The sequence below is a fragment of the Leptosomus discolor genome, chromosome 6 (genome assembly GCF_034619465.1).
Source record: "Leptosomus discolor isolate bLepDis1 chromosome 6, bLepDis1.hap2, whole genome shotgun sequence".
Classification (NCBI taxonomy): Eukaryota; Metazoa; Chordata; class Aves; order Leptosomiformes; family Leptosomidae; genus Leptosomus; species Leptosomus discolor.
In genome coordinates this window covers 36,878,894-36,904,149 of record NC_141396.1, presented here as the reverse complement: position 1 = coordinate 36,904,149, position 25,256 = coordinate 36,878,894, and the positions used below count along the sequence as shown (strand labels likewise).

General features: G+C 40.3%; 1 protein-coding gene across 1 annotated transcript; it reads right to left on the bottom strand.

Moving 5' to 3' along the window:
* Positions 1–5,024: 5,024 nt before the first annotated feature.
* Positions 5,025–25,086, bottom strand: SUPV3L1 (Suv3 like RNA helicase). The gene is made up of 15 exons (XM_086467385.1): positions 24,837–25,086; positions 19,428–19,505; positions 19,047–19,154; positions 17,336–17,450; positions 16,600–16,768; positions 14,271–14,382; positions 13,907–13,984; positions 12,683–12,774; positions 11,530–11,710; positions 11,041–11,134; positions 10,178–10,397; positions 9,721–9,801; positions 8,035–8,211; positions 6,352–6,500; positions 5,025–5,577 (listed from the first exon to the last, which is right to left on the bottom strand). The coding sequence occupies exons 1-15, from the start codon at positions 25,084–25,086 to the stop codon at positions 5,082–5,084; spliced, it is 2,400 nt and encodes a 799-aa protein (XP_086323511.1). The 3' UTR covers positions 5,025–5,081.
* Between the last annotated feature and the right edge of the window lie 170 nt (positions 25,087–25,256).

Sequence of the window (25,256 nt, the reverse complement as noted above, 5' to 3'; positions counted from 1 at the left end):
AACAAACAAGGCATTCTCATGGGGTAATACTAGAGGCTCACTCTCGAACGGCACCTGTACTTGGTGTGTTTCCCCCCAGTTACAGTTCAGTATTTCAGCTGGAACCAAGCACACTTACTGCACTGGCAGACGATTGCCACCCAAAATCTTGCAGAACAAGGTTACAATTAAAAATTATTTTGATAAATTAGAAAAACAGCCTTGGGGCAGGGGGGGAAGAGGGAGGTGGAAGGGGAGGGACAGTGCCAAGTAATAGGAGGAAACACAAAGAACCACGGAGCAGAAGCAGGAAATTGTCTGCACAGATCCAGAGCAGGGCAGAAGCAGTCAGTTAGCAGAAAAGGATCTCAGGCTGTATCAATTCATAGCGTAAAGCAGACCCAACAATCTCATGCTGTTGTCAAAAAAGTACGATTGATCATCATGCTGGGCTGTATGAACAGGAGTATTATCCACAGACACACTAAACAACACTCAGCTCTATACTCGGGACCGGTCTCAGGAAGAGGACTCTGCTCAGTCCTGGCAGGTACAGCACGTCAAGAAGGCATGGATCAGAATGAGACAGCTCTGCTGAACATCAGGAGAAGTCACAGGTTACATTTTTTCAGTCTCTGATCACAAGGAAAGACTGAAAGAGCTGAGGGAAGGGAAGGGAACTCCCTCTGCAGAGACAAATTACACAGAACCTCTGCTACGAAAGGTTGAGGTCTTTTTTTTTTTTTTTTTTTTTTCCCCTCCTGCCTTGCATCAGGGATGAGCTCTGAACACTGGGAGATCCTGCCAGCTCTATTTATTTTCCACTATTCTAGAACAAGAGTAAAACAGACAGAGTGGCTAAACAGTCCATAAATAGGGCTTGTTCTAAAATTAGGCCTTTGATCTTCAAGAGAAAGGGAGAAAAGAGAAGAAAAAAGCCACGCTACCAGCCAGAAAGCACGGTTCACTTCTCCTGTATTCATGTTTTAATAACTGCTGGCTCGTTAAGTCAGACACTGACTCCCAGAGGGACTGTCTCTTTCCTCATTGTTTACCCATGCCATCCGAGTCACAACCCCTCTGGCCAGCAAAACTGAAAACATCACCTTTCAAGCTCCATCCCACTTTGATCCAGAGCTCATTGTGTCTGTAATACAGCAGATTTATTTTTCATTCTCTCTTTTCTTTCTTTCTCTAACGGATGCCACTGGAAAAGGGTCTCAAAGATCTAAACATTACTAAATTGGCAGCAAGCTCTGTGAAATACCTGACATGTCAGAATCACTGCGTAACTTGTTCGCTCATCCCTTGTGCATCCTAGCTTCAGGCAGGCTGTTGTGCAAGAAAAGACAAGACATTATCTCATTTCCACGCAGACAGCAGCTCAATGTGCTAGGGGCCCAATACCCAAATATATTACAGCCATTTTGTATGTATTCTGGCCAGTACAGGGGAAACAATCCAGGACCAAGTGAACAGACCAGCTCCAATTGCATGCAGCCTGGAGGCTTGAGGCTACGTTGGGTTTTCCCTTTGTTAGAGCTGCACCCAATAAAAGTTAGTCACAAACCCTCCCTTCCCCCTTTTCAAGGGCCAATGAGACTTAAAAGTTATAATACCCCTCTCCCTACTTTCTTTTTCCTGCAGTTCTTCTTCCAAACCCTGTCTCAAGGCACAATGGAGAATCCTGAAGAGCCTCCCAACAGTCTTGCAGCCAAAGGTCTTCAGAGAAGAGGAACTCACAGCTACAATGGGGAAATTCAGATAAATGTCTGAGTACAACAGCTAAACACGCACTAGTTACCTCCAGAAAGAGGTATCATATTAATAACCATTTTATTGCTGGAGAATTACATCTATCTTTGGTGAGGTATCAGAGGCAGTGGCAACACTGGTTGCTGAGTTTGGCACCCAGGTTAACAAGGAGGCATTGAACAAGGCTACAGGTGAGTCATCAGAAGAAATCCTTCTTCATTATAGCTTATGCTTCCAAGACCAACCCTTAGAACACGTTTCTCCTCACAGCAGCAGGTTTGCTCCCCACTATATTCCCACAAGTTCGTCAAAACTCAGAACAGAAAAAGGTCCCCAGATTCATCCTGCATATGACCCTCCTAGGGCAATATCAGGCTGCAAAATAAGGCAGAACACTTGAGGGGACTGACTGGAGAACCCACTCCAAGGACAGGCACTCTTTAGAAGAGCTGGAGACAGCACAGACAGAAAAGACTACATCGGCTTAAAAGAAGGCTTTTTCCAAGTAGTGCTGTAACAACCAGCATTTTACATTTGAAGCACAACAAATAAACACCAAAAAAAAAAAAAAATCACAGTGAAATCAATGAACTTCCAAACATCTATAACTTGAATGCCTGCAATTAATCTGGAAATCTAAACACCCGAAATAAAGTTTTGCAAATGTTATTCCCAGATCAAGTGAACAATGTTGTTCATGTTGTTAAAGAAAAGGTTTTGGCACAGCCCCATGAAGAAGAGCAAGAGGCCACTCCATCCCCCCCCGGGGCCTTCTCACACAGGGCACGTTAAAAATGTGCAGCTCGCATAGCTTTGCACCACACGAGTCCAGATTGTACCACATGGGACCAATTTGGCAGCCATTCTAATGGGAATCAATGACAGCCACACCATTAGCTCTGAAGAAAACTTTCATAAAAAGTCAGCCTGGAAACGCCTGAATAAACTTCAGAGCTCTTAAAACAGTTACTATGGAGTCACTATGGAAACAAGGAATGAGTTAAGCCAAGTGCTAATCTCAGCAAAATACAAAAAAGAATGCTTATAGTCCTTTAGCTTCCTTATTGCAAGGCTTGCTGCTCAAACACAAGGGTGGCTTATACCTCGAAGTCCCAGCCACTCTTTCCTTGCTCAAAAATATACACTAGTAAGCAGCTTAGCGTACAATTAAAGGATAGATTTATCAAAGCAGACTAGAAGCAAAGTACAGTAGCAGTGTGGCTCTCCTGAAATCCAACCCCACACACATTGGGGGACAGAAAACAGAGAAGTCGACCTTGCACCAGTGTGGTTTTAAACAGTGGTTTGCAGATTTAGCAAGGAGTTTGCAGTCCAAGAGGTAAGTGGGCAAATGCATGCTGCAGGCTTGAGCAACTACAACTTCCCTTCAAGTCTGTCAAGTGCAAAGGACACAAGGAGGCAATTGATACCACTCAATCACGTAATCCACATCACACCAGTTATTTGAATAGTATTGAATGGAATCCATTTGTAAGGGCTAATTGCAAGCTCCCAGGCTGTGCAAGCCATGTTGCCGTTAAGCAGAGGCTCTCGGGAGTCTGGGAAAGCAAAGCAGAATTACTCATGCGCAAAGCAGAAAATTCATGACATTCACATGGCCATTGCCACACATACATAGCTGCTTGTTTTTTCTTGGGGGAGGAAAGAAAAGATGGGGCTTTGCAGGGGAAGGGCCTAAAACTTTCCTTCCCCACCAGTCTGGTACTGAAATCAGCAGATCATGTGGACTATAAACAGTTATGCACTGCTTGCTTTTTAGTAAATAATGGGGAAAGAGTACATGAAATACATTGAAAGCAGCTGTTAAAAATATTATTCAAACTGATTGCAGACTTGTTTCTGAACAGCAGCTTAAAGGACTGATACTAGGGGGAAGCAACAGGGATCCAGAGCAAACTTTCAACCTGTGGTTGATCATTTTATAAAGTCAGGTGTTTGATACAGTGAAATTCAACCTGGCTTTTACAAGTATCTCAACATTAATACAAGAAAGATCTGCAGACTTCTATAAAGCCAATCCCAGAACTATGGCTGCTGCAGCATTATTCTCCTCAGCCAGTCCCAGCAACATGTCCCAGCGCTGAAACTCAGCCCTATGAATACACAGCAGTTTCAGCATCTGATTCTTTCCACTCTCCAGTATCCCTACTGGGAGGTCAAAAGCATACCTTAAAGCTGCTCACACTGAAAACAAATGACAGAGCATGTGCATGTGTATAAAAGAGGCATACCCTGGTGGTGCGCTGCCTTAAACATTACTCAGTGACACCACATCAGGAAAAAAAAAGTCCTTTTCCCTGAGAACTTAGTTCCAACCAATTAAACCTTCCTCCAAGTGGTAAGCACCTAACTAACTTTTCCAGTTTGTGATAGCCACGATAAAACAGGCATGTGGAAATACTACTGGCACAAATACCAAGCCACAAGCTGTAACTTAAACTATAAGCTGTTATGTGAACTTAACTAAAATATTTTGTCTCCTCTCAAAATTCAGGTATCACAAACAAACTGGCATGTGAAGCAAAAAAACATTTATGAAATGCAACAGAACAAAATAATTCGTATGCAACTGAATTAGAAAGGTTATGGAGAAACAGACATCTGAATTTCTCAAAACTAAATAAATTATACCTATGCCTCTATAACATCTCCTCCTTCCCCTCAAAAATCATAATCCAACATTTGCCCCTCCCAAAATTTGCCTGAATCAGTGTGACGAGCTTTTCCTAGGAGAAAGAATACACTTTAAAGGACAGATTTTGCTTTGTTTCAGTAATTACCCCTCAGATGACAGAACTGGAATTTACTCAAAAACTCTTGTGGCCAGAATTTCATCATTCCCCAATGCATTAACACAAATGCTTTTCAGCTTCTTCCACATTTTCTCAGGACACAAAGGTTAGAGGCACATGACTCCTTTCACCATTCTGACCCAATTTCCTGCCAGGTTGTTCATTACTTGTTCATTATCTGTTAAACTCTGCCCTTTGGAAAGGGACAGAATGAGTAGCTAATTCATTACTAGTGAAATATCTGATGTTTATTAATGATGTGAGGATACTTTGCAAGAAGACATCAAGTTCAAATTTTCACATAGCAATAGATCATACACTTAGGCTGAACACCATGATCAAAAAAGTGTACAGCTGACTCGTAAAAACAAACTTATGGCCTCTGAGTCCATATCTCTAATGGTTCATGTAACTGGTCACAGGAGAAGGAAAAACATCAAGAGGCTGCGACAGTGTAAACATGAAATGCCAAAGAAGTTATTAAAATAGTATTTTATTTTATGAATAAAAACTAAACAGAATTAGGACATGGCTCTATTTTTTCTTTCTCCCCGTTGCTTTTGCACTATTCTGATCATCTCTTTTTGAACCAAGGCCGTATCTACCATTCCTGTGCTGATCCTGCCACTCACTCTGCAGCTGTCTCAGCATGTCTTGTGTTAGAAGTCCTTCACGCAGCAATCTGTTGGCAAGAGATCCACGTCCATGGCTTTTCAGATCCTCCTGCTTTGCAGCAGACCGATAGGCTTTCAAGTTCTTCCCTCTTCTTTCTCCTGGAACCTCCACTGCAATAGAGAGTGCCTCTTTGGATTTTGCACCGTGATGGTCTGAAACCGCCCTGGTAACCCTCATAGTCCTTGAAAGAGGAAAGTCTTCTGACACAACTTCCACTGTGCTAGAAGCAGCTGCAGATTGTGAAGCTCGGATCAGCTTCGTGATGTTGCAGACACCGACTTGTATAATGTCATCTAGTTTCTTCTGAATATCCCTTACAAGGACAGCATCAGGGAACATATCCATGAAGCGGTAACTGAAGAGAGGCAAAACAACACAGAGTTAAGCCTTTTCTCTGAAGGAGTGCTGACTGGGACAAAAATGAGATACCTACTATGTAAAGTTAAAAAAAAAGAAAAAAAAAAATTACATGTTGCATGGGATGGCCACTGTATTTTAAGTGGCACTTCAGCTGCTCCAGTCCCTTACTTCTAACCTTGTTTCTAACTTTCTGTCAGTCACAAACTGTTCTCTGCAGAACCCATGACTTGCTCCCACAACATAGCTACATTTGCATTTGTCAAGATCCTCTAAAGGTTCAAAGGAGCCCATAGTGCACCACATACACACGGGCTTGAAGACGTTGCTTTTCTAGGACTGTAAGTCACAGAATAGTTTGGGTTGGAAGGGACCTTTAAAGGCCATCTAGCCTAACCCCCAAGCAGAGACAACTTTAGCCACATCAGGTTGCTCAGAGCCCCATCCAACCTCTCCTTGAATGTGCACTCAATCCCACCATCTATGTCATTGATGAAGATATTAAAGAGCACTGGTCCCGGTACTGACCCCTGAAGGATGCCTCTTGTCACTGATCTCCATCTGGACATCAAGCCGTTGACCTCTACCCTCTAGATGTGACCACCCAACCAATTCCTCATCCACTGAACAGTCCACCCATCAAATCCACCTGTCTCCAATTTAGAGAGAAAGATTGTGGGGGATCAGGTCAAAATCCTTACAGAAGTCCAGATATCCATAGCTCACAAATACTAGGAAAAAATAAAATAATTTTCAAGCACAAAAACAATACCTTAGCCACAGATAGAGGTCAAAAACATCATGAACAGCTTCAAGGTGTACAAGTTCTTTGATGTTCTTTGGAGCAGCTAACGGCCATTTGGTGTGCCGACAGAGCCAATCAAACGTCAGAGGCTCATTTCTACTGAACTGTCTCGCAAACTGAAAAACAAGCAGATTCAGTGATGTCCTCAGCTTTAGTCATGAAGGAAGAAATCCCAAATGAGTTAAATTCCCTTGAGTCTGTATACACAGAATACTCCAAAAAATACCTGCTTTGTTTTACACAGCCCAAATGCCACACATTCTTTTACTTAATTACTCAACACAGTAGTCACCTTTCCTTTCCAGGGCCTCATTATCACAATTTGTCCATGGGCCATGCACACAGTTAAGCAACAAAAGTATAGAGCTATCCAGAAAAGCATTGCATTGAAGGCATGTGATTTTATCTAGCTAAGCAGATGGACTTTGTCTTTTTTTTCTTCTCCTGCTCCTATTTTGTCAATTACCTTGTTTCAGAATCTCCAAATGTGTTCCTTGACTTAGGAAACACGCTATTCACAACCCGAACGGATTAAACTGCATTAGACATCAGCCCTTCTGAAACCTAGGCATCTCAGCTCTTTTACTAACAAATAAACAAGCCAAATAAGATATGAAATTATCTGGCTGATACCAGAAGTGTTTTTTTTTTTTTTTGCCAAGGAATGGGGCTTAAATTCACATGGGCATTCACAACAGCCTACCTCCCTCCAACGTTACATTATGCCCCTATGTACCTCCATTACTTGGGATGTGAATGCTCAGCATTTTCTTAATAAGATAGATTTCTTTTTTCAACTCTTTAAATCAATCACTCAGTTTTTGAAGAACATTATTAGCCATTTCTGAAAAGCGCAGGTCTAGTATCTGTGACGTGAGGGCACCACATCAGTTTCTTTATACACTAGTTTATTAAAAATGCTTAACGCAGTCTCTAAAAGGGGACAAAGGTGATACTGTCTAACAAAGTAACAGCCCCAAACAAAGTTATTAATCCTGAAAAACTGAAATCAGCTGACTAAAAATTCCTCAAAATAATCACTCCAGGGGCACAGTGGAAAACAATTCATCCAGGCTAGAAAAGTGAAATGACGTAATTCTGAGAGCAACTTACAGCACTGTATTTTCTGGGGGTTTAATTCTATGCAACTGTATTAGAACATCAGCAATTACACTTAATCCCACATTCTTTTCTTTTGTTGACAAGCTAATACCTTGAAGCAGCAGTATCTCTGTTTTTAAGGACTACTTTTAGACAGACTGTAGTGCAATGCTTAACAGGGCACAAGTGACTACATGACACAACTCTGATCTCTCCCAGTTCATAGATCACCTGCAAGTCGAGCAGTGGGATTCTCTATGGCAAACAGCAGAAGAGCTATCCAAACTTTAATTTGCATCACAAAATGAGAATCAGCTCTCAGAAGTTAAAAGCTTTGGCCAATAAAAATGGTGAAGAATGCAATTAAAAATATATATATCCATCTCCAGCTATTTTATATTACTACCTGTGAGCACTTTAAGAATGTTCTCAAATGATCTCATGACAAAACCCCCAATAAATACTGTAGCTAGATACAGCCTCAATGCACCAAGACCCGCTTGCTCCTATATAAATACCACATTTTTTCAGAGGAAAAAAATGACTGACCTTCAACAATGTGGTACACACAAAAGGTTCTTTTCTGTTTAAGGGTGCAGTGCAGAAGACATATCGTGATCGCAAATTTAGTGGAATGTGCTGAATCATATCTGCTAGAAATTTAAAGTCGTCAATATTGCAGACAAAGTAAAGCCCATCAACTTGTGAGAGACTCACAAAAATATCCTGTGAAAATATAACCAAATTAAGAGGATGTTATTAGAGGAGAGGGTTGTTAAACTTTGTATTACCAAATCAAAAAATGATTTTGTGTTTCAAAGGCTAGTTATACTGAAAGAACAGTTAAAAATACGAAATTTGACCACAGTAATAAAAAAGGGGGGAGGAGAGTTTCCCCTACTCTTTCAACAGGATTTTCATTAAAATGTCTAATACAGGATCAGAGCAGAAGACATAACACACTATGCTTTATTTAAGCATTTTCAATTAGTCTCCTAAGCAACAAATACAGTGTTCTGGAAGTGTACGTTTTAGTTACAAAGAACACCATCACAGGAGCCACTTACTACTATGTTTAGAACTTGTTCCAGGTTTGTCACTTAGCATGACCCAAAAAGCTAACTTTACAGCATAAAATTCAATAATTGAGGTATTTTTAGCCCTATTTCAGGAACAGATCTATTTTTAGGAAGAAAGAACTCACAAGAAAAATATGGTATTGCAATAGAGGAGTTCAAAGAATACCTGAAACACATCCAGGGTTTGGAGAAACAGAAGATGCCACCACACACTGTAGGGGGAATTTTTATAGGCCTCCAACATTATTTCTCTAGTGTAAATCTTCGAAAGATTTTTCAAAAGATCTTTAAAGAAACACTGAGCTTCTTAATTAAATATGTCACTGAATACTTAAGAGACCAATAACACTATGAGTTTTTAATCTCAATACTCCTATGCTAGCCCAGATATTCTCAGTGGTAAAATTTTAGATGTGCTGTTACCCTACCAGCCTAAGTCTCCCAGGAGGTCTCCAAGTATAATCTTTTACCTCAAGGTTAGAAATCATACACTTTGCTACATAGCAGCACATCAGCAGAGAACAATAATATGCATTTAAATCCATGGAAGCTGCTAAGAATTTCTCAGTGTACTAAAAACCATGATACTATTTTTTAAATACAGCACTGAAAGCTTAATTTCTACTTTAAAAGCTTCAGGCACTTTTAAAAATTCTACTATCCAGCTCATGATGAGATCAAGTAGATCCCACAAAATCTGTTTTCTCAAAGTTAAGCAGACACTGTTTTACCATCAAGTCCACAGAACCAGGAAAAAAAAAAAAAATCAGGTAGCTCTCAGGAGTACAGAAATCTAACCTGACCAGCCCAGTTTCCCAGGAATTTTCATGTAAATTTATCAAAATTTCAGTCTCTAATATTTTCATCCTCAGACCAAAAAGTCTACATTTAAAATACAGAAAAGGTGAAACGAAAAGGCTGTTGCACTCCTCAACACATGTAAACACATCTATACACTTCAACAACTTATTAGAACACAGAAAAGTTAAGCATGCTAAACGCCTTTGCAGGCACTGCTGTGGTAGAGAGAAGACTCCAACTGACAAATGATGCACACAAGGTTGTTAGGTCCACAAAGTGCAGGTTTGTAGAAAAGCAGTGACTATAAACAATGGTTAATTTTTGAAGCAGAAGCTAATATTTTGATCATTCTTACAATTAGATTGGATAGAGTGGCATCAGGGAGATGATAAGCAAACATTTCTATCTGCTCAGGAGTAGGATGTAGGCCAGCTGCCTAAAGGGAAAATAAAAAAATTTCCATTAATTCTCAATATTATTGTTAAGTTAGTGCATCAGAAACAAAATCTAGAAAGACAAAATGCAAGAAACCAAAGCACCCTACAGAGTACAGTTTATTTAGTACACTTATCTGAAACTTATCTGAAAAGCTCTTTTGTGTTTGAGCTTTTAATTGTTAAAAAAATCAGCTTCAATACAAATGAAATATTGCAAGCCTCCAAATGGAACATATATTCAAAGTCACTCTGGCATGACACAACACACTTTTATTACTAACTTGTAAACAGACACAAGGAAAAACAATTTGGGACCAGAATGTAGTAAAACAGCTCCAGAGCACATCTGTACAAACTGGATACTGAGGCTCTCACCTTCACAGGGCGCACAGGCTCACTCAAAATTTCCTTCAGTTGCCCAAGATCATCATGATGCATTGTAGTGACTTCTCCTTGTTTGAAGGATGAGCCGTAACGCCCAGCTCTGCCTGCGATTTGTAGAGCTTGAGAGGTCGTAATGGAGTCTATTTCCTTTTCTCCCTTCTCATTGATAGTCGGCTTTACTATAGAGTTGAAAATTATTCTTCTTATACACCTGAAATATTTGAACAAAACCAAAGAGGAATCCTTTTTTGCAAATTATTTCCAGTACACAACCTACCACAGAAGAATGAAAGCCTTTTTTTCCCCTCTATAAATTAAGGGACCACAGATAGTACTCATAGACACAGCATATTCAAAAGGGTAGCATAAGACTACTGGTTAGCTGCAGAAGAATCATCATCCCTACACACATCAACCATGTTCTAATAAGGTCCCAATCCATTCACCATCATCTGCCTCAGTAGTTTATAGTGTTGTGACCTCCAGCAACAACATACATCTGAAACTGGACTGAACTTGCTCTACATTTCAGAAATACAAGAGACTGGTACTCTGACAACATAGCACATCTGATTCCAGTGAATCAAAAGGATCTTAACAGGGCCTACTATCACACAGAATTAGGCCAAGTGAGTCATTTAAGTCTTAGAAATAGTTTTAAAATTAAAGCTTAGTTCTATCCAATCAAATTGATCACTACTTCAGAATTAAAATGTATGTCCTGTGTTACCTAGACATAGCAGATATCTAGACAAATTAGTCAAATTGGGTAGAAACAAGTGAGGAAATTAATGCAGGTATCACACCTGTCAAAAAAAAAAAAAATCATACTATAACCTGCTCGAAGTACTTACAAATTGAGTCCCATTCCAATTGCATCTGTAGCAACTAAAATTTTGCATGGATCATCAGGATCATTGAATTTCTTTGCCTGTTCAAGTTTTGTTCCTAAAACAGAATGACAAAACACTTCACATAGCAAACTCTACTTACAAAACAAAGACAATGTATCACTAAGCCAACACCTTTATAATAGGCTGAGGAAAAAAAATAATTGGCATTTGATAGGTATTTGGCTGTTGTTGGGGGAAGGGGTCAGGAGGGATGTAAATCTTTCCCAGAGCTGCAGATAGACCTCATTTAATTACATCTACCTGAAGATAAATATTACGTACATAACAAAGGTCTAATCCCAAGATGAAAACATCAGTCAACAAAAGCTGATTACTTTCTCTAACTATATAGAGATGCAAAACTAGGAAAACTTGGACTGCTTCATTTTAAAGTTTTTCTAAGAAAGCAGCAAGAAGTAGAACGTTCCCTTAAAAAGAAGAATGCTTTACCTGGTGGCAGACTGCCATATATGACAGCACATTCTAATCCCCTGGCTTCAATCTGTCGACTGACAGAGTAAATGTCATTCTTACTGAAACAGACGATGCAGTCTCCAGGACGGAGGTTATCTAAAGATTCTAACGCATAATCCAGCACAGTAAGAGGAGTGAGTCTTTTGTAGTTTCGGACCTGGAATCAAAGGATTGTAGACAGTATGTTTTTAAATGAAAAATCCCTGTGGAATATCAGGCAACATGGTTATTATCACAATAGACTGTAACACCGAGGGACCTCTCACAGTCCTGGAGGGATAATTACTGGGGAGAAGGTGACATACACCTTATGCACTTGCATACTTGCAGCAGTTCCCAAGCTGAGAACTATATGGCCTTCTCAAGAAACAGAACTATGTATTTTTTTAACATGTAAACTAGATTCAACAAAAGAAGTATACAGGCTATGGAGCAATTCTATCAAAAAATGAGAGTCTGTTTTCACTCAGTCATCTGAAGGCTGTAACTGGTCCCCTTTCAGAATTACGCACCCCTCCACACACAGATAAATAAAGCTACAGATACTTCACCAGGAAATCACATAGGCTGGACTTTCTTAGGATCAAATTTTATGTTTTTAAGTACTCTTCACAAAGGAATCTTTCCAAGAAAAAAAAAAATTATGACAGTGAACTTGGGTTTCAGAGATCTTTCATTCACTTTCTTCTGGAGGTGCTAGCTCTTTTAACTCCTTTCTTCATCATATGGAGAATAACTATCAACAGATGCAGTAACCTAGGCAAACTTGAGGGCACTATGCCCTCCGGGAAGAACAGAACTGTAAAGAAAGCCCCTAAACAGCTGTAGCATTCCCTGAGGGGAACTCAGCAAAGCATTTATCTTCTTTAAACAAAACAATACCACCATCAAAAAAAACCCCACACCACAAAACAAAACAAAAACAAAACCCCAAAGAAAGCCAAAAAAGAACTTTTCAAACCACTTTGCAACACCTCTTTTGGTTTACAGGAATTGAGAAACATTTTAAGAACTCTTGCAAGAATAACTTTTATCAGTGATACTCCCAAAAGACCCTAAATTTTTGCCTATTTTGCAGCAAGGAGAACCTGATGTTCTGTCTGTAACTTTACAGATTTAAAAAACTTACTTCAACTTCCTCCCCTGTAGTGTACATGAGCTCTGTCACCAAGTCAACAGCAGCAGCTTCTCCACAAACGTGGATTTCTTCCGCACAGAGTCCTGAGCAAGATCCAATGAAATAAAATGCAAAATATTATATATTTATAGACAACAGCAGTTTTAGCTGACTTTTAAGTTACCAAAAATTACATTTTGCTTACTAAACATATCAGTGAGGACTGCATTTCACCTCCTTCAACACCCCAAATCAGTACCTAAATCCTCTCCCACAATACACTATTTCCTTAGAGCTGCTCTTGATCTCATATCAGCAAGTGATGGCCAGAAATCCCTTAGTATGATAATCAGAGCAGCTAATACCTTGTTGCACACTCTCAGCCAAAACAAGAGGTACCCTCAACCCTGAGCAAGGATTTGAGTATGTTTTATTTACCACTAATGTTTTACTAACTCCCAAACCACAGCAAAACTGAAGAGCTTTGTTTTCTGCATGACCTTCTAAAATTACTAATAAATGTCTAATGCAGTCAGAATAGAAAAAAGGGAAAAAAAAATAGGAGGTAGAGGAAGTGTGACACATCATCCTGTTACACTTAGCATCGACAGCAGTCAAGGGATGAGCAACAGGGGGAAATCAGATTCCAAACTTCTGTTCAAAATCTGAGGAAAAATTTGTTTCAAAAATTCCTCTTGAAAAATTCTAGAATTATTAAAAGAAGCATTCTTCTACAAATTTAACAGATCAATGCAGTTTTATAAATGAGCCATTTAAAATTAACACTATAAAATATGTAATGTCCACCACATTGTCATACATTTAACAGTATCTCTTCATAATGAAATCTCTGAAAAATTGTGTTTAATTAAACCAAAAAACACACTTCCAGAAAATAATGAATACAAAAGGACAGCATGGTGTAACAGCACAAAGACTCCATATTATCCAAGGAAGCAAAACTAAAAGAGGCCTCTGTATAACTTAAGAGAATAATTAAAAAAAAAAAAAACATTCATTAAGTAAAACATGACAGGTAACTTGCTGCCATACAGACAAATCCTTTGAGGCAGAGCGTCTAACTCGCTGTGAGAAGACATTTGAAGAAACAATACTTGCTTTTATTTTGCATCACATATTGTAACCACTTATGAATATACTGACCGCTAAGCTTAAATTTAACATGTCAGTTATAGTCACATTAAACTAGTTCATTGTCAACACAAACAAGCTTACCTAGAAGGGCTCTTGTCCAAGCCCACCCTCTGGCAGGATCTCTGATCATCTGAATTTCATCAATCACAGCAACTTCAACTTAAAACAAAAAAGAAAAATATGATGCACCAAGGAAGAGCATGTAGAACAGCAATACAACACAGGAAGGACCACGAAGGCTTTCTAGAACAGGTTGCTTAAATCAAGTTAACCCTCTACCACCAAAAAGCTGCTCTGAGATGATCCAGGTTCTATTAACCGCTCTAATATAGTTCAGAAATTATTCAGATAAGAGCAAAAAGGAATAGCTCAGTTACTTCACAGTCCAAGCAATAATACACATAAAGATACCACAGATACAGCTGAAATAGTTATGTATACATACAGGGTGTATTAGTGCTGCACATTTCAATGGTACAAGCAATATGAGGAGCTTGTCTGGCATCTTCATTGGCATAGACACGCTCTTCTCCTGTCACCAAGTCACATGGCACATTCTAAAGAAATTCAGAAAACTCATGTTAAGTTTCTTTAATAATAGAATCTCCTTTCCAAAGGGGAAAAAAATCAGTTTCTTAAAGTAGATTCTAAAACATTATAACAGAAGCTATCCAGAAAATAACCACTCAGCCTTTTGAGACTTAGGCACTGTACTTAAGTCCTATCAAATGGAAGGGTATAATGAAGAGCATCTGTAATTAGGTGCCCTCCTCTACTCCTGCAGGAGATTACACCTTCCTCTGAGCATTTCAGAGCTGTCACATCTGCAACAAAGGAACTGTCAGGAGAGCTATAGTACAAGGGGCTCATAAAGCAAGGCCCAGCAGTGAAGGAGCCTTGCAAGCTCTAGCCTCCTCCAGTTCATTTGGCGATGGCCCTGTTCAGTGTCTTACCTGCTGCCTTATACTCACACAGCAAGAGTTCATGATGGCCAGCTGTGTGAGACAGCAGGTGCCACCACCCACTGTCAGCTCTACACTCAATGGATCTCAGGCAGATGGCTACTCCTTCCATATCTACAGCCACTTATGGAGCCACACAGGAAGCCCTGTTTAAGCCTCAAGGGCTACATATTATCCATGAGCTGCCAAGTGAGAAGCCCTTACACACACTAAACACATGGGAAAAAACATGCAGTAACTCTACTAACAAGGAACATCACTACATGGTATCCGCATTCACTACGCAGTACACATTACAGATATCTCCTAGGACAAGACAATCTTTCTTACATGTTGCTTTGATAAACCAATAATGGGAATTACACATTCTAAATCATAGAAAATAAAAAAAGAGAAATCACAAGATCATCTGGTAAACACTACTGTACATACACACTATGCTGCATTAACATGTGAGATGTTATTGTAATGCTTCAGAACTGGTCTGGTTCTGTGCAGCTGGAAATACTCTGGTGAGGAGCCTTCAAAAAGATGCTGGACGCAATGAAAATGTACTAATGAAAGCTTCCTCTAGGGACCTGAGATAGGGCACTGCTCTTCAACTCAACACATCTGAAGCTGCAGAATTTTTTATTAGATGGTTGAGTGAAATATATTTAAACATTGAAGCAGACAGTTGAGGGGAGTTAAGCAAGAGTAATTTCTTGCATACAAGCTAAGAAGCCACAGTTTCCATACTGAAAAAGCTAATAGTAGAACCTGGCTAAACTCACAGAGGGAAAAATTACAGGAAAACAAAGGCAGGTTATAGGAATGATTGCCTGGTGTGCTGGGTTACAGTGTAAAATGTGCCAAAAGGAAAAAAAATATTCATCTTCAGGAGCTGTTGAGACCAGGTGCTCCCTGCCACCCCCCTCTGGACTATCTCCTGTTACTGGGCACAACAATGCCTTATCGCCTGACTCATCGATAACTCGCTCCTGGGCTATCTCCTGTTAATGGCCCATCAAGGAACTGCCTCACGACTCCCCATCCCATTGTGAGATGCTCCGCCCGGGGAGGGGGGGGAAGGAGCCAAGCAGTCCATGCCAAATAAAAACGGAGATTTTGAACACCCTAGCAGCCTTTCTTCCACTGGATTCCCAGAGGAGCTTTTCCCCCCACTGGAGTTCCAGAGGACAAGAGCTACCTACCTACCACTGGACCTTCGGAGGAAGACCAGACTCTTCTACCTGATTGCTGCTTCCACAGAACTACATCCATCGCTTCAGGAGGACTGCAGCCAGCATCTTATCGGACTGCTACTGCCACCCTAACAGGGTGTCAGGTTGTATTCCTGACTCTGTCAGTGTAAACCAGTGGGTTGTTTGTTTTTTCCCTGCCTTGTGTTATATATATATATATATATATATATATATATTAGTAAAAAACTGTTATTCCTATTTCCCATATCTTTGCCTGAACGTCCGTTAATTTCAAAATTATAATAATTTGGAGGGAAGGGGGTTGCACTTTCCATTTCAAGGGAGGCTCCTGCCTTCCTCCACAGACACCTGTCTTTCAAACCAAGACACCTGGCATGTGCTTTGAGGAAAGCGATGTTCCGTTTTGGGAAATTATGTTCCATGCTGCATGCCTAAAGCCAAAATGCACGACTGGTATTCACATGAGCTGACACTACTGCAAAGCAAAGGCACCTGTTCAAGCACACTGCTTCATGGCCCACCTTAAGCAACTACAGTACTTTACAAACATGCATTCACGAGACTGTTCCAGTACTAAGGATGTCGGTAATTAATATAACATACTGACAGCATCATTACTCTTTTGGAAGATCTCATGAGCCAGAAGTTTTAGTGGACCGCAGTATACTCCAGATTTTGCTGACAAAAATCTCTGGATAGCATGGTAAGTTTTTCCACTGTTTGTAGGACCAGCATGGAATATTATCTTTCTCTGAATAGCCCTGGCATCTGGATACCTAAAACATACACAAGAAAGCAGATCTGTTGAACATTTAGCTGGTGTTCTGGATACTGATTCAGGTGAAACTGCAAATTAGCTTAAACATTTACTTATTAATAGTCTTTTTAATGTGTTGAAAGCTGAAAGATCAAGTTCTTAAATAGAGACAGTATAAAGAGGTTACTATGTCTTATATACTCATCTTCTAAATCATACAATGCTTTCAAAGCTTTAGAGTAGAATTCATGCATTGTGTTCAAAATAATTCTCGTTACTGAGGTCTCTCTCCTTGTTTTCATGTTCTGGCATGCTACCTCCCAAACAGATACAGCCAGAAGACAGCTTTCTGGAAGGACAATACCAACTCAGCGACTTTCGTAGCTGATAAAATCTTATTTTCCTTTTAACTGATTGCAATATATCTTGAAACAAAGATAAGAGTAGCTGACACAAATTATTGTAAAAACAGAGAAATGGAACTGCAAATATAGTGCAATTATACATCCTAAAGCTTAAGTCCACAGACCATGAAATTCTATGACACTAAGAAAAGAAAACACTGCAAGCACTTAAGCACACTGACCAGTTGGGCGGCAATCTTAAATCACTGATCTTGCGCAGATCATCCATACAGTCCAGCATTGGAAAGATCTGCTTTGCGTGCCTCAGGAAAAATGGAAAGAGATCATCCACATGACCTAGAAGACAAACGCTTTTAAGAAAGTTTGCACGCTTCTCTGAAGGTGTGCATCTTCATAATAAACTTTAAAAAAATTTCTACTACTTCTACCACACACATAACTCCTTCAACTTCTGGCTCTCTACAAAGTGGAGTAATTATCTCAATGGTAGAAAGGTAAACTAACACCAGTACACAGACTCATTAAGCAACATAATACAAATACAATAGTATGAAAAAAAGATCTCATTTCACTATATTCGCTCTGGTTAGCCTACATGTCTAGAGAACTTCTAAATAAAATAAGAAGCTATGGAAAAGCTGGGTGAGAAATGGCTTTTCTGTCTTAAGAAGATTTTAGCCTTTTCTTCCTAAATTCACATGCTGCTTTGGAATAAAACAAAATTAAAATTTCTAAAATGCTCTTACAAATAAACAGAGAAAAACAGAATAGTTTGCAGCTTCCCTAAGCTACTAAGACTTGGGATGCTGGTTCAAAACTGTGAGTCTCCTGTCCCTAGGTGAGAAAACAAAAATAGAAAAATCAATTCCAAAGAGACATCCAGGTTCACTCTTCTGAATGTTTGCAGAGTACGCACGTGGCCTTAAAGGTCTCATTCCGGGTCACACTCCCAAATTGTCCAGCTCTCATAAAATTTCAAAGAACTACCTGGATCTAAAAAACTGTTATTATCAAACAGACACACAAAAAAAATAGAGCAGTGTTTTGGTTTTCTTTTTTAAAATTGAGAAATAGTATTCAACGAACCAAAATTATTGTGAAAAATGTAAAGAACTTAAAAATTCTAGTATTTTTCGATTACCATCTTTGGACAAGCAAAACTCAACGAAAAAACTTCAACACTGCCACAGTGAACAACCCTTTACACTCCTATGTATGAGTTTTAAGGCATACCTAAACAATGCTTATATATAAGTAAATAAGAGTGGAAGCAAGGAAATCACATGGAAGATTTTATGCACAATTAATATAAAAAGACACTTTAAACTTCCTAAGAGAGTAAACATTTAAAATCTACACATTTACCTTTTAAGACAAAACTAATGGCCACTATAACCTTGAAATTACCGTCATTAAAAACACATACTATGCCAAAGTTCTGCAGGTCAAGAGAAGGCTGTTCTGCTGTCACCAGTTAGCATCACCTCTTAGTTAAGTGCTGTTGATTACACCACACGAGGCACTAAGCAAGCAAACAACACTCACTTCTGTTGGTGCCACACGGAAACAGAGCGCAGAGCTGTATTCCCAAGTCCTTAAAGCCACTTGGCCAGGAGGAAGCTCTCAAAGTGCCCCCTAGTGACTACTCAATTTTGAAGAGAGGAATACATGGAACAGTAGTTTTCATTTCAGCAATAAAGACATGCTATAAGACAACAGGCTGCTTCTTGCTAAGACCTCCAACTCTTTTGTTTCCACTTCAGAAGATTTAAGGACAGAACACTCCATAGGACGGGCACAAATGTTTCTGACATGATTTTTAACCTTTCCTACAGCATAGTAGGGGGGTTGAGAGGTACATAGGTAAGCATACAGGTCAAAAACAATTTTTAAAAAATCATATTTTATTTTACAAGCACTCTAGATACTTGCCTGCACCACAGCATATATCATTGAGAATAATATGCAAATCAGCACTCACAGAAGTGGATTCCAGGATATACTTCCTAAAGCTTATAAATGCTTGGTGAAACAAGCGAGCTAGAGAAAAAAAACAACAAAGGAACAAAGTGAATGTTAGGGGGAATCACAAAACCATATTTGTAAAAACCTAACAAAACACTGAAGTAGACCATTAAAAACCTATACCTTAATGAGATATTACAAGTTAATATAAAGGTTATTTGAACCAAGTGACAGAGACAACCTAAACAAGCTTTTGTTATGGGGTTATAAAAGATCAGATCTACTTAATACCATATCTGAATAAAAACAGATTTCACATTTAAAAAAAAAAATAGAACATTTTCTTACCATCTAATCCATTTTCTGCTCCTAGTCTTTGGATCTCTTTTCTTTTGTAGAACTTATTTAAGCTTTTTAGAACTTCACCTGTAGAAAAAGAGTAACTTTTTTTTTAGTTTCCTCAAAATTAAATCACATTCTCCTGGCTCATAGTCTCCTTACTCTGGAGAGGGGAATCTTTGCCATGCTGAACAAACTCAAATGATTTCTGCCTAAATTAAACACAATCAACGACTGAACCTACTGTGGAAAAGGACAATCTTAAAACTGCAGCAGAGTAAGAATTGTCATGAAGATGAGGTCGGTATTCAAGGCACACTCTCCTTGGTGCTTGATAGGAAAACATAAAGCTGGGAACCTGCAGCCAACATGTTATGGAACAAACTAATTAAGGTTTTGGGGTGGGTTTTGTTTGCTTTTTATCGGCATCTATCAGGAAACAGCAGGTTTTAATGTGAAAAGTAAAATCTGCTTAAACTACTCAGTGACAGCTTTTACTAAACATCCTGGAGACCTTCTTCCCTCCACACTGCTTCCAAGACACACTCTCCAGAAAGACCAGGCAAGCCAGATGCAGTATTCTTCCTATTCCTCAGGTTAAATAAAAGAGGGAAGAAGAAAGCTTAACACAGTTTCTTCATATATATCACAAATTACTCAGATTAGTTTGTATAAAAATCTCTTACTAAAAAGTTATTAATAAAACCTTTCCTGATTAGTTTGTATAAAAATCTCTTACTAAAAAGTTATTAATAAAACCTTTCCCTTCCCTAAAAGGCAAGTTCAGAGTCGCAACAAAACTGTATTTACTAACGTACACTCTGAATTTAGTTCATTAAATGTTAGTTAAATCACAATGGTAAAAATGTGTCCCCTCTCCATCTACTCCAGATCAGAAATTCACAAAAATTTAGCAAATATCATGAGCACCTATTCATAAATTTATGTTATTCTTAAAATTCAAGTCCACAATGCTAGGACTGATACATAATGCAGCACACCCCTGGTTTGCCAGCAGAAGTCACTGAACACAACACTGACAAAGCTCTGCTCTCTTATGAGAGCTCTGCTCTCTCCATAATGCTTTGAAGTCTCTGCCACAACATGGAAAGCTTCCCACAAGATCAACTCTAAATTATTGAAAGATTGCCTCTCTTTTGAAAAAAACTATAGAACAGATATAGCTCCCCTTACATAACGAAACTCATCAGGTGATGAGAACATGGCAAAGTTCAACTGCAGGCACAGCCAGAAGCATGAGAGCAGTGGCTACACCCCATACCCTGTGCATGGTTACAGGAATCTATTAGCGGATTAACTCACAGTCTGAAATGTTCACAAAGGTAACTAAGCAAAATTGTCAGCAGGCTTACATTTACTACACAGGCATCCACACTCTCACCAGAATATGTTTAAGGGCTCGGAAATCATAGACAGAGTGGAAGACAATGCACTAAAAGAAAGCAGAGGGCTAAATTCTCCTCAGAGCTTCCATAAGATGTTGTAACAGTTAACACATCATCAGCCATGCAGCTAAATTCACAACCTGCTGGCCTTACTACAAGATGAAAAGGTCAATGCCAGAACATCTGTTACTATCCAAGGCAACATGACATTGGGACCATCGCAGCTCTCAACATCCAAGGTCACGATCCTTCCTGAGCACAAATACTTGTCTTAACAGTATGGTATATCAAAACAAAACAAAGCTGAGAGTGCATTCCACTGAGACATGCCCACATTAGCTTAGTCTAACTGCACATAATACTAACTGTTTCTACAGCAACAGCTAGCCATCAGGGTACATACTCAGGAGATCTGTGCCCTGCTTCTACCATTTTCCTTTTTACCATTCACTCCTGTTTTAAGACTTCCCTTTCCTTACCATTTCCTCATTCTAGAACAGTATTTTAGCTCTTACTCCTCAATTACTTTGACTTCTCAGCAGCATTTTTTAAGGTTCTGTGTAAAGACAGCCTGACTCTGTGGTTAAGTTCAGAAATCATGCAGTTAAGTGTCCACTGTATCAGATTCATTTAGATGTTTCAGCCCTATTTGCAGCAAGACTTTTCAGTCATTTTCCTGCATCCGAGATGACAACAGTTCATTTCAGTAAGCCTGTATGCTACCACTGGGGCTGTTGAACTGCTTTATATTCAATTTCCTCCAAAACTAGTAGACTTCTATCATCCAGTCCAAGTGACCTCGTGCATCTAACTAATCCACTTGTTCAGGCACCTCCTGATTCTGACACATTAATTGCTGACAATATCTTGTCTTTCCTAGCTTCCATTTCTCACCAGTAAGCATAGCCCCATGGTCTGACAATTGAAGCCACAGAACTGCCCTTCAGTAAGAGAACTGAGCATTAGGGCTCCATATCAACAACTGTATCGAGGATTTTGTGAAGCCACATGGCATAAAGTACCGATCTTTCACACAGTAGATTTTTGTCTACATTTATTTAAAAATGGCTAATGGATCATCTCCATACCAGAAGGCTCACAATCAAACCAAACCTAATTTGTGCTGCCCACTGACTTGGCACATTCAGGCCCAGTACTGAAGACCATGAAGGCAGGAAACAACCTTCCTCTCTGTACTGACAGCAGATCGCCTACCTTTACAACATCCCTATCTTCTCTCATTGCTCTTTACACGCCTTTCTTTTGACACTACACACATGAGCAGTCCTCTTGTTCCCTTTCATCCTCCTATCTAAGTTTAACATCATAGTTTCTTTTCTTTTTTTTTTTTTAAGATAACTGCTCCTTAAGTATTTCACTAAAACATGCCAATGGGTTACCTAGTCACCGAACAATTAGCTTGTCCAACAAGGCAATCATACAAGGGGTTTAGCAAACACCTACTCAGATCTTATATCATTCCATCATACAGGAATTTCATACTGTTCTATTGTTTCCCATAACACTGTACATTTGGGCCTTTCAGGAGGACATCATCATCACACAAATATATCAGAAACTTTACTAACGTAAAAGCAATGAAAGGCTACAGAAAGACATATTCTGCCATAATCTCTGCAAGAAGAGTTCAAAAGCAAAGCTCCTTCTAACTGTAACCTACTTGATACACCAAAATTGAAAGCATACATCACCATCGTAAAGATGCACTTCCCACGAAGTCACAGAAAACAGATGCAGCCATGAATGAATTCCACTACAGGCCATTAAGCGGCAGGTTTGTTATAAAGGTTTTGCAAAAAGTAAGCTTCTAAAAAGGCTTCTGTTATACAGACAGCGTTTGGCTAGCATGAAAACTACGACCACTGTCTCACTTCAGCAAGTTAGAAGCTAACAAGATGATTCACACTGGAATTACTCACACTGTAAGTAACAACATTTCTTCACAAGCTGTAGCCAAAAGCCTGTAAATATAAAGTTTTCTTTATTGAATCTACTTCAGTATTTGACAGCAGAATCTGACAGAGAATCTTCGTTCAAGATATCAGAAAAACAGATACATAATACTGTGTGTGGTCAGAATCTGAGGGGGGAAGCAGAGGAAGACCATTTATTTCATAAAAAAAAATGGATGACATTTGCTAAAGAAGGTCTCATTCTATTTCCTCTTTAACATTATTGATAGGTTGCAAAATACAAAATTACTGACAGCACCAGAGCAAGCACTACAAGCCAACAGGCCAGTCAAGCACCATATGGGTCACCTGGCTGGTATTCCTTGCAAGTCTCACATGAAAGAACTTCAGGCTGTTTGAAGTAGTTAATTTTCACCCGTGGGAACATAAGTAATTTTAGCCAATCTGTTCTCTCTCAACAAGTTAGCAGAGAACACACAGAACCTGTACTTATTTTCCCAGAGCATTTTAGTTGTACCAAACATAACTGCTTATCTAATAAATGCAACAACAACTGATGTTCAAGTAAGATCCTACCATTCCCATTTATTGGCAGCTGAGCAATGCACTACTAATATAAGCCAACACTTGAAGACAAGTCTGAAAACACAGACTTTTTTCATCACAGCTGTTCAGGATTTTTCCTCCTAGCTACGTTTTTAGCTGTCAGGGTCAGCTATTCTATTCTCCAGGGCTCTGAACAAATCAAGATAATTTTCTCATGCTTCCTGTACTTGGAGTTAATACAAATACTATGCCACTTAATTAGGAGAACACATGAAGAAAAAAAGTTTCTATTTACAACCTCAATGCTTTGGGATCACCACACATCAAAAGGATCAAGAACTTGTTTCTTGTTTATCAAGTCTTTTGTTATCTATTATCAAGACAGCGTGCTGACACAGATAGATAAAATAAGACCTTTCCTGAGCAGAAGACTGAACACGGATGAAGAATGAACAGGGTGTGCAGTTTATCATTAAAGGAAAGAAAACACTGAAAAAGCAGTTACAACTCACTCGATGGTTCTTGAGATATAATGACACTTAAAGACATCAAAGAACAGAAGTGCAGAGCATCTAAAGGACAATAGAATTTCTTCTCTGTTTGCACTTAAATGTCAAAAAAATAATGTGTCAAGTAAAATGACAGGATATACACCAAGCAGATAGATAAAAGAGAAACATAAAACACTAAGAAAGATATTATTTTACTTGAAGATTGAAGTCCAAACTCCTATTCTGCTTCTGACATACTCAGCAGCTCTCATAACAGAGGGCACTGAAGCATATAGTTCTTGAAACGGCTTTCCCAGTTGATAAACACAAACCTACACTGAACATTTACTTGCTCATATTTTAAGATGTGCAAATCCAAGAATACACAAACAGACCTACACTGTTCTAACTTAAACTTGAGTTTCTAACACCGATGGCCAATAACTACAAATCCTGAATGCATTGCCCGATTTTGGTCTAGGCACGTTCACACACAGACAATACTCTTCGGTTTGTAACACCGGTATTTGAGAAAACTATGACTTCTAAGTTCACATGCAGTTACGGAATGCCACAAGGTTTCAGTTTAGCTGCGGGACCTGCCCCCACGCCAAGCACCTTTATCCTGACCGCACCAAAACAGGGAGTGGAGGAACCAGGCCAACAGATTTTTCCTCTGCACAGGGCATGCCTAATGGGCCTTGGCAAAAACATCACTGTCAGTCGTGTTACCTCACCTGACAGCTTTTACCCACTCTCACCTTCTTGGGCACAAGCAGCTACACCGGTCACACGAGCCGCGAGGGGAGGTCCCCTGCTCTCCAGAGCTGACGCCCCAGGAACAACCTGCAGGGAGCGGCGGGACCCGCGAGGGAGCCCTACCAACGCCCGCCCTCAGCCCTCAGGAGGCCGCCCGGCGGGGCCCGCCAACTCCCCTCGGCCCTCACGAACCCAGCTCCGCGGGCGGGTGCGGAGGAGCAGCACGCCCCCGGTCCTGAAGGGAAGCGAATCCCGCGCCGCCCCAGGGCCGCCCGCACTCACCCTTGTCGAGGGGCCGCGTGAGCTCGGCGCCCACGTCTTCCTCGGCCGCGTCGCCGACGGGCTTCAGCGGCACGGGCACGAAGAGAGAGGTGTCGGGGGCCCGGGAGCTGCCGTCCCCGCCGACAGAGGAGGAGGAAGAGGATGCGGCGGCGGCGGCGAGGCGCAGCCGGGCAGCGGCGGCCCCACCATGGCGGAGGACGAGCCCCGCGCGCGCCGGGAGTCGCAGAAGGGGCCACGCGCACCGCCTCATCGGCAGCGAAGGGCGGCAGCAACAGCGGCGCAGGGCTCGCGCGTCATCGCCCGGCGACTGCCCCCCATCGCGCATGCGCAGACCCGCGGTCTGCGGAACCGTAACCAGCCGCCATGCAGCGAGGCAGAAGCCGCGACAAGGTCCGCCCCCCCCCCCCCCCCCCCCCCCCT

Bases quoted from the DNA above. Each gene is read 5' to 3' on its own strand.
- SUPV3L1 (XM_086467385.1), bottom strand. From the start codon at position 25,086: ATGAGGCGGTGCGCGTGGCCCCTTCTGCGACTCCCGGCGCGCGCGGGG. The intron at 13,985-14,270 runs GTATGTATACAT...TTTTGTTTTAAG, and splicing joins GTGCAGCACTAATACACCCT to TTGAAGTTGCTGTGATTGAT. The intron at 6,501-8,034 runs GTCAGTCATTTT...CTTGTTTTTCAG, and splicing joins TGTGTACCACATTGTTGAAG to TTTGCGAGACAGTTCAGTAG.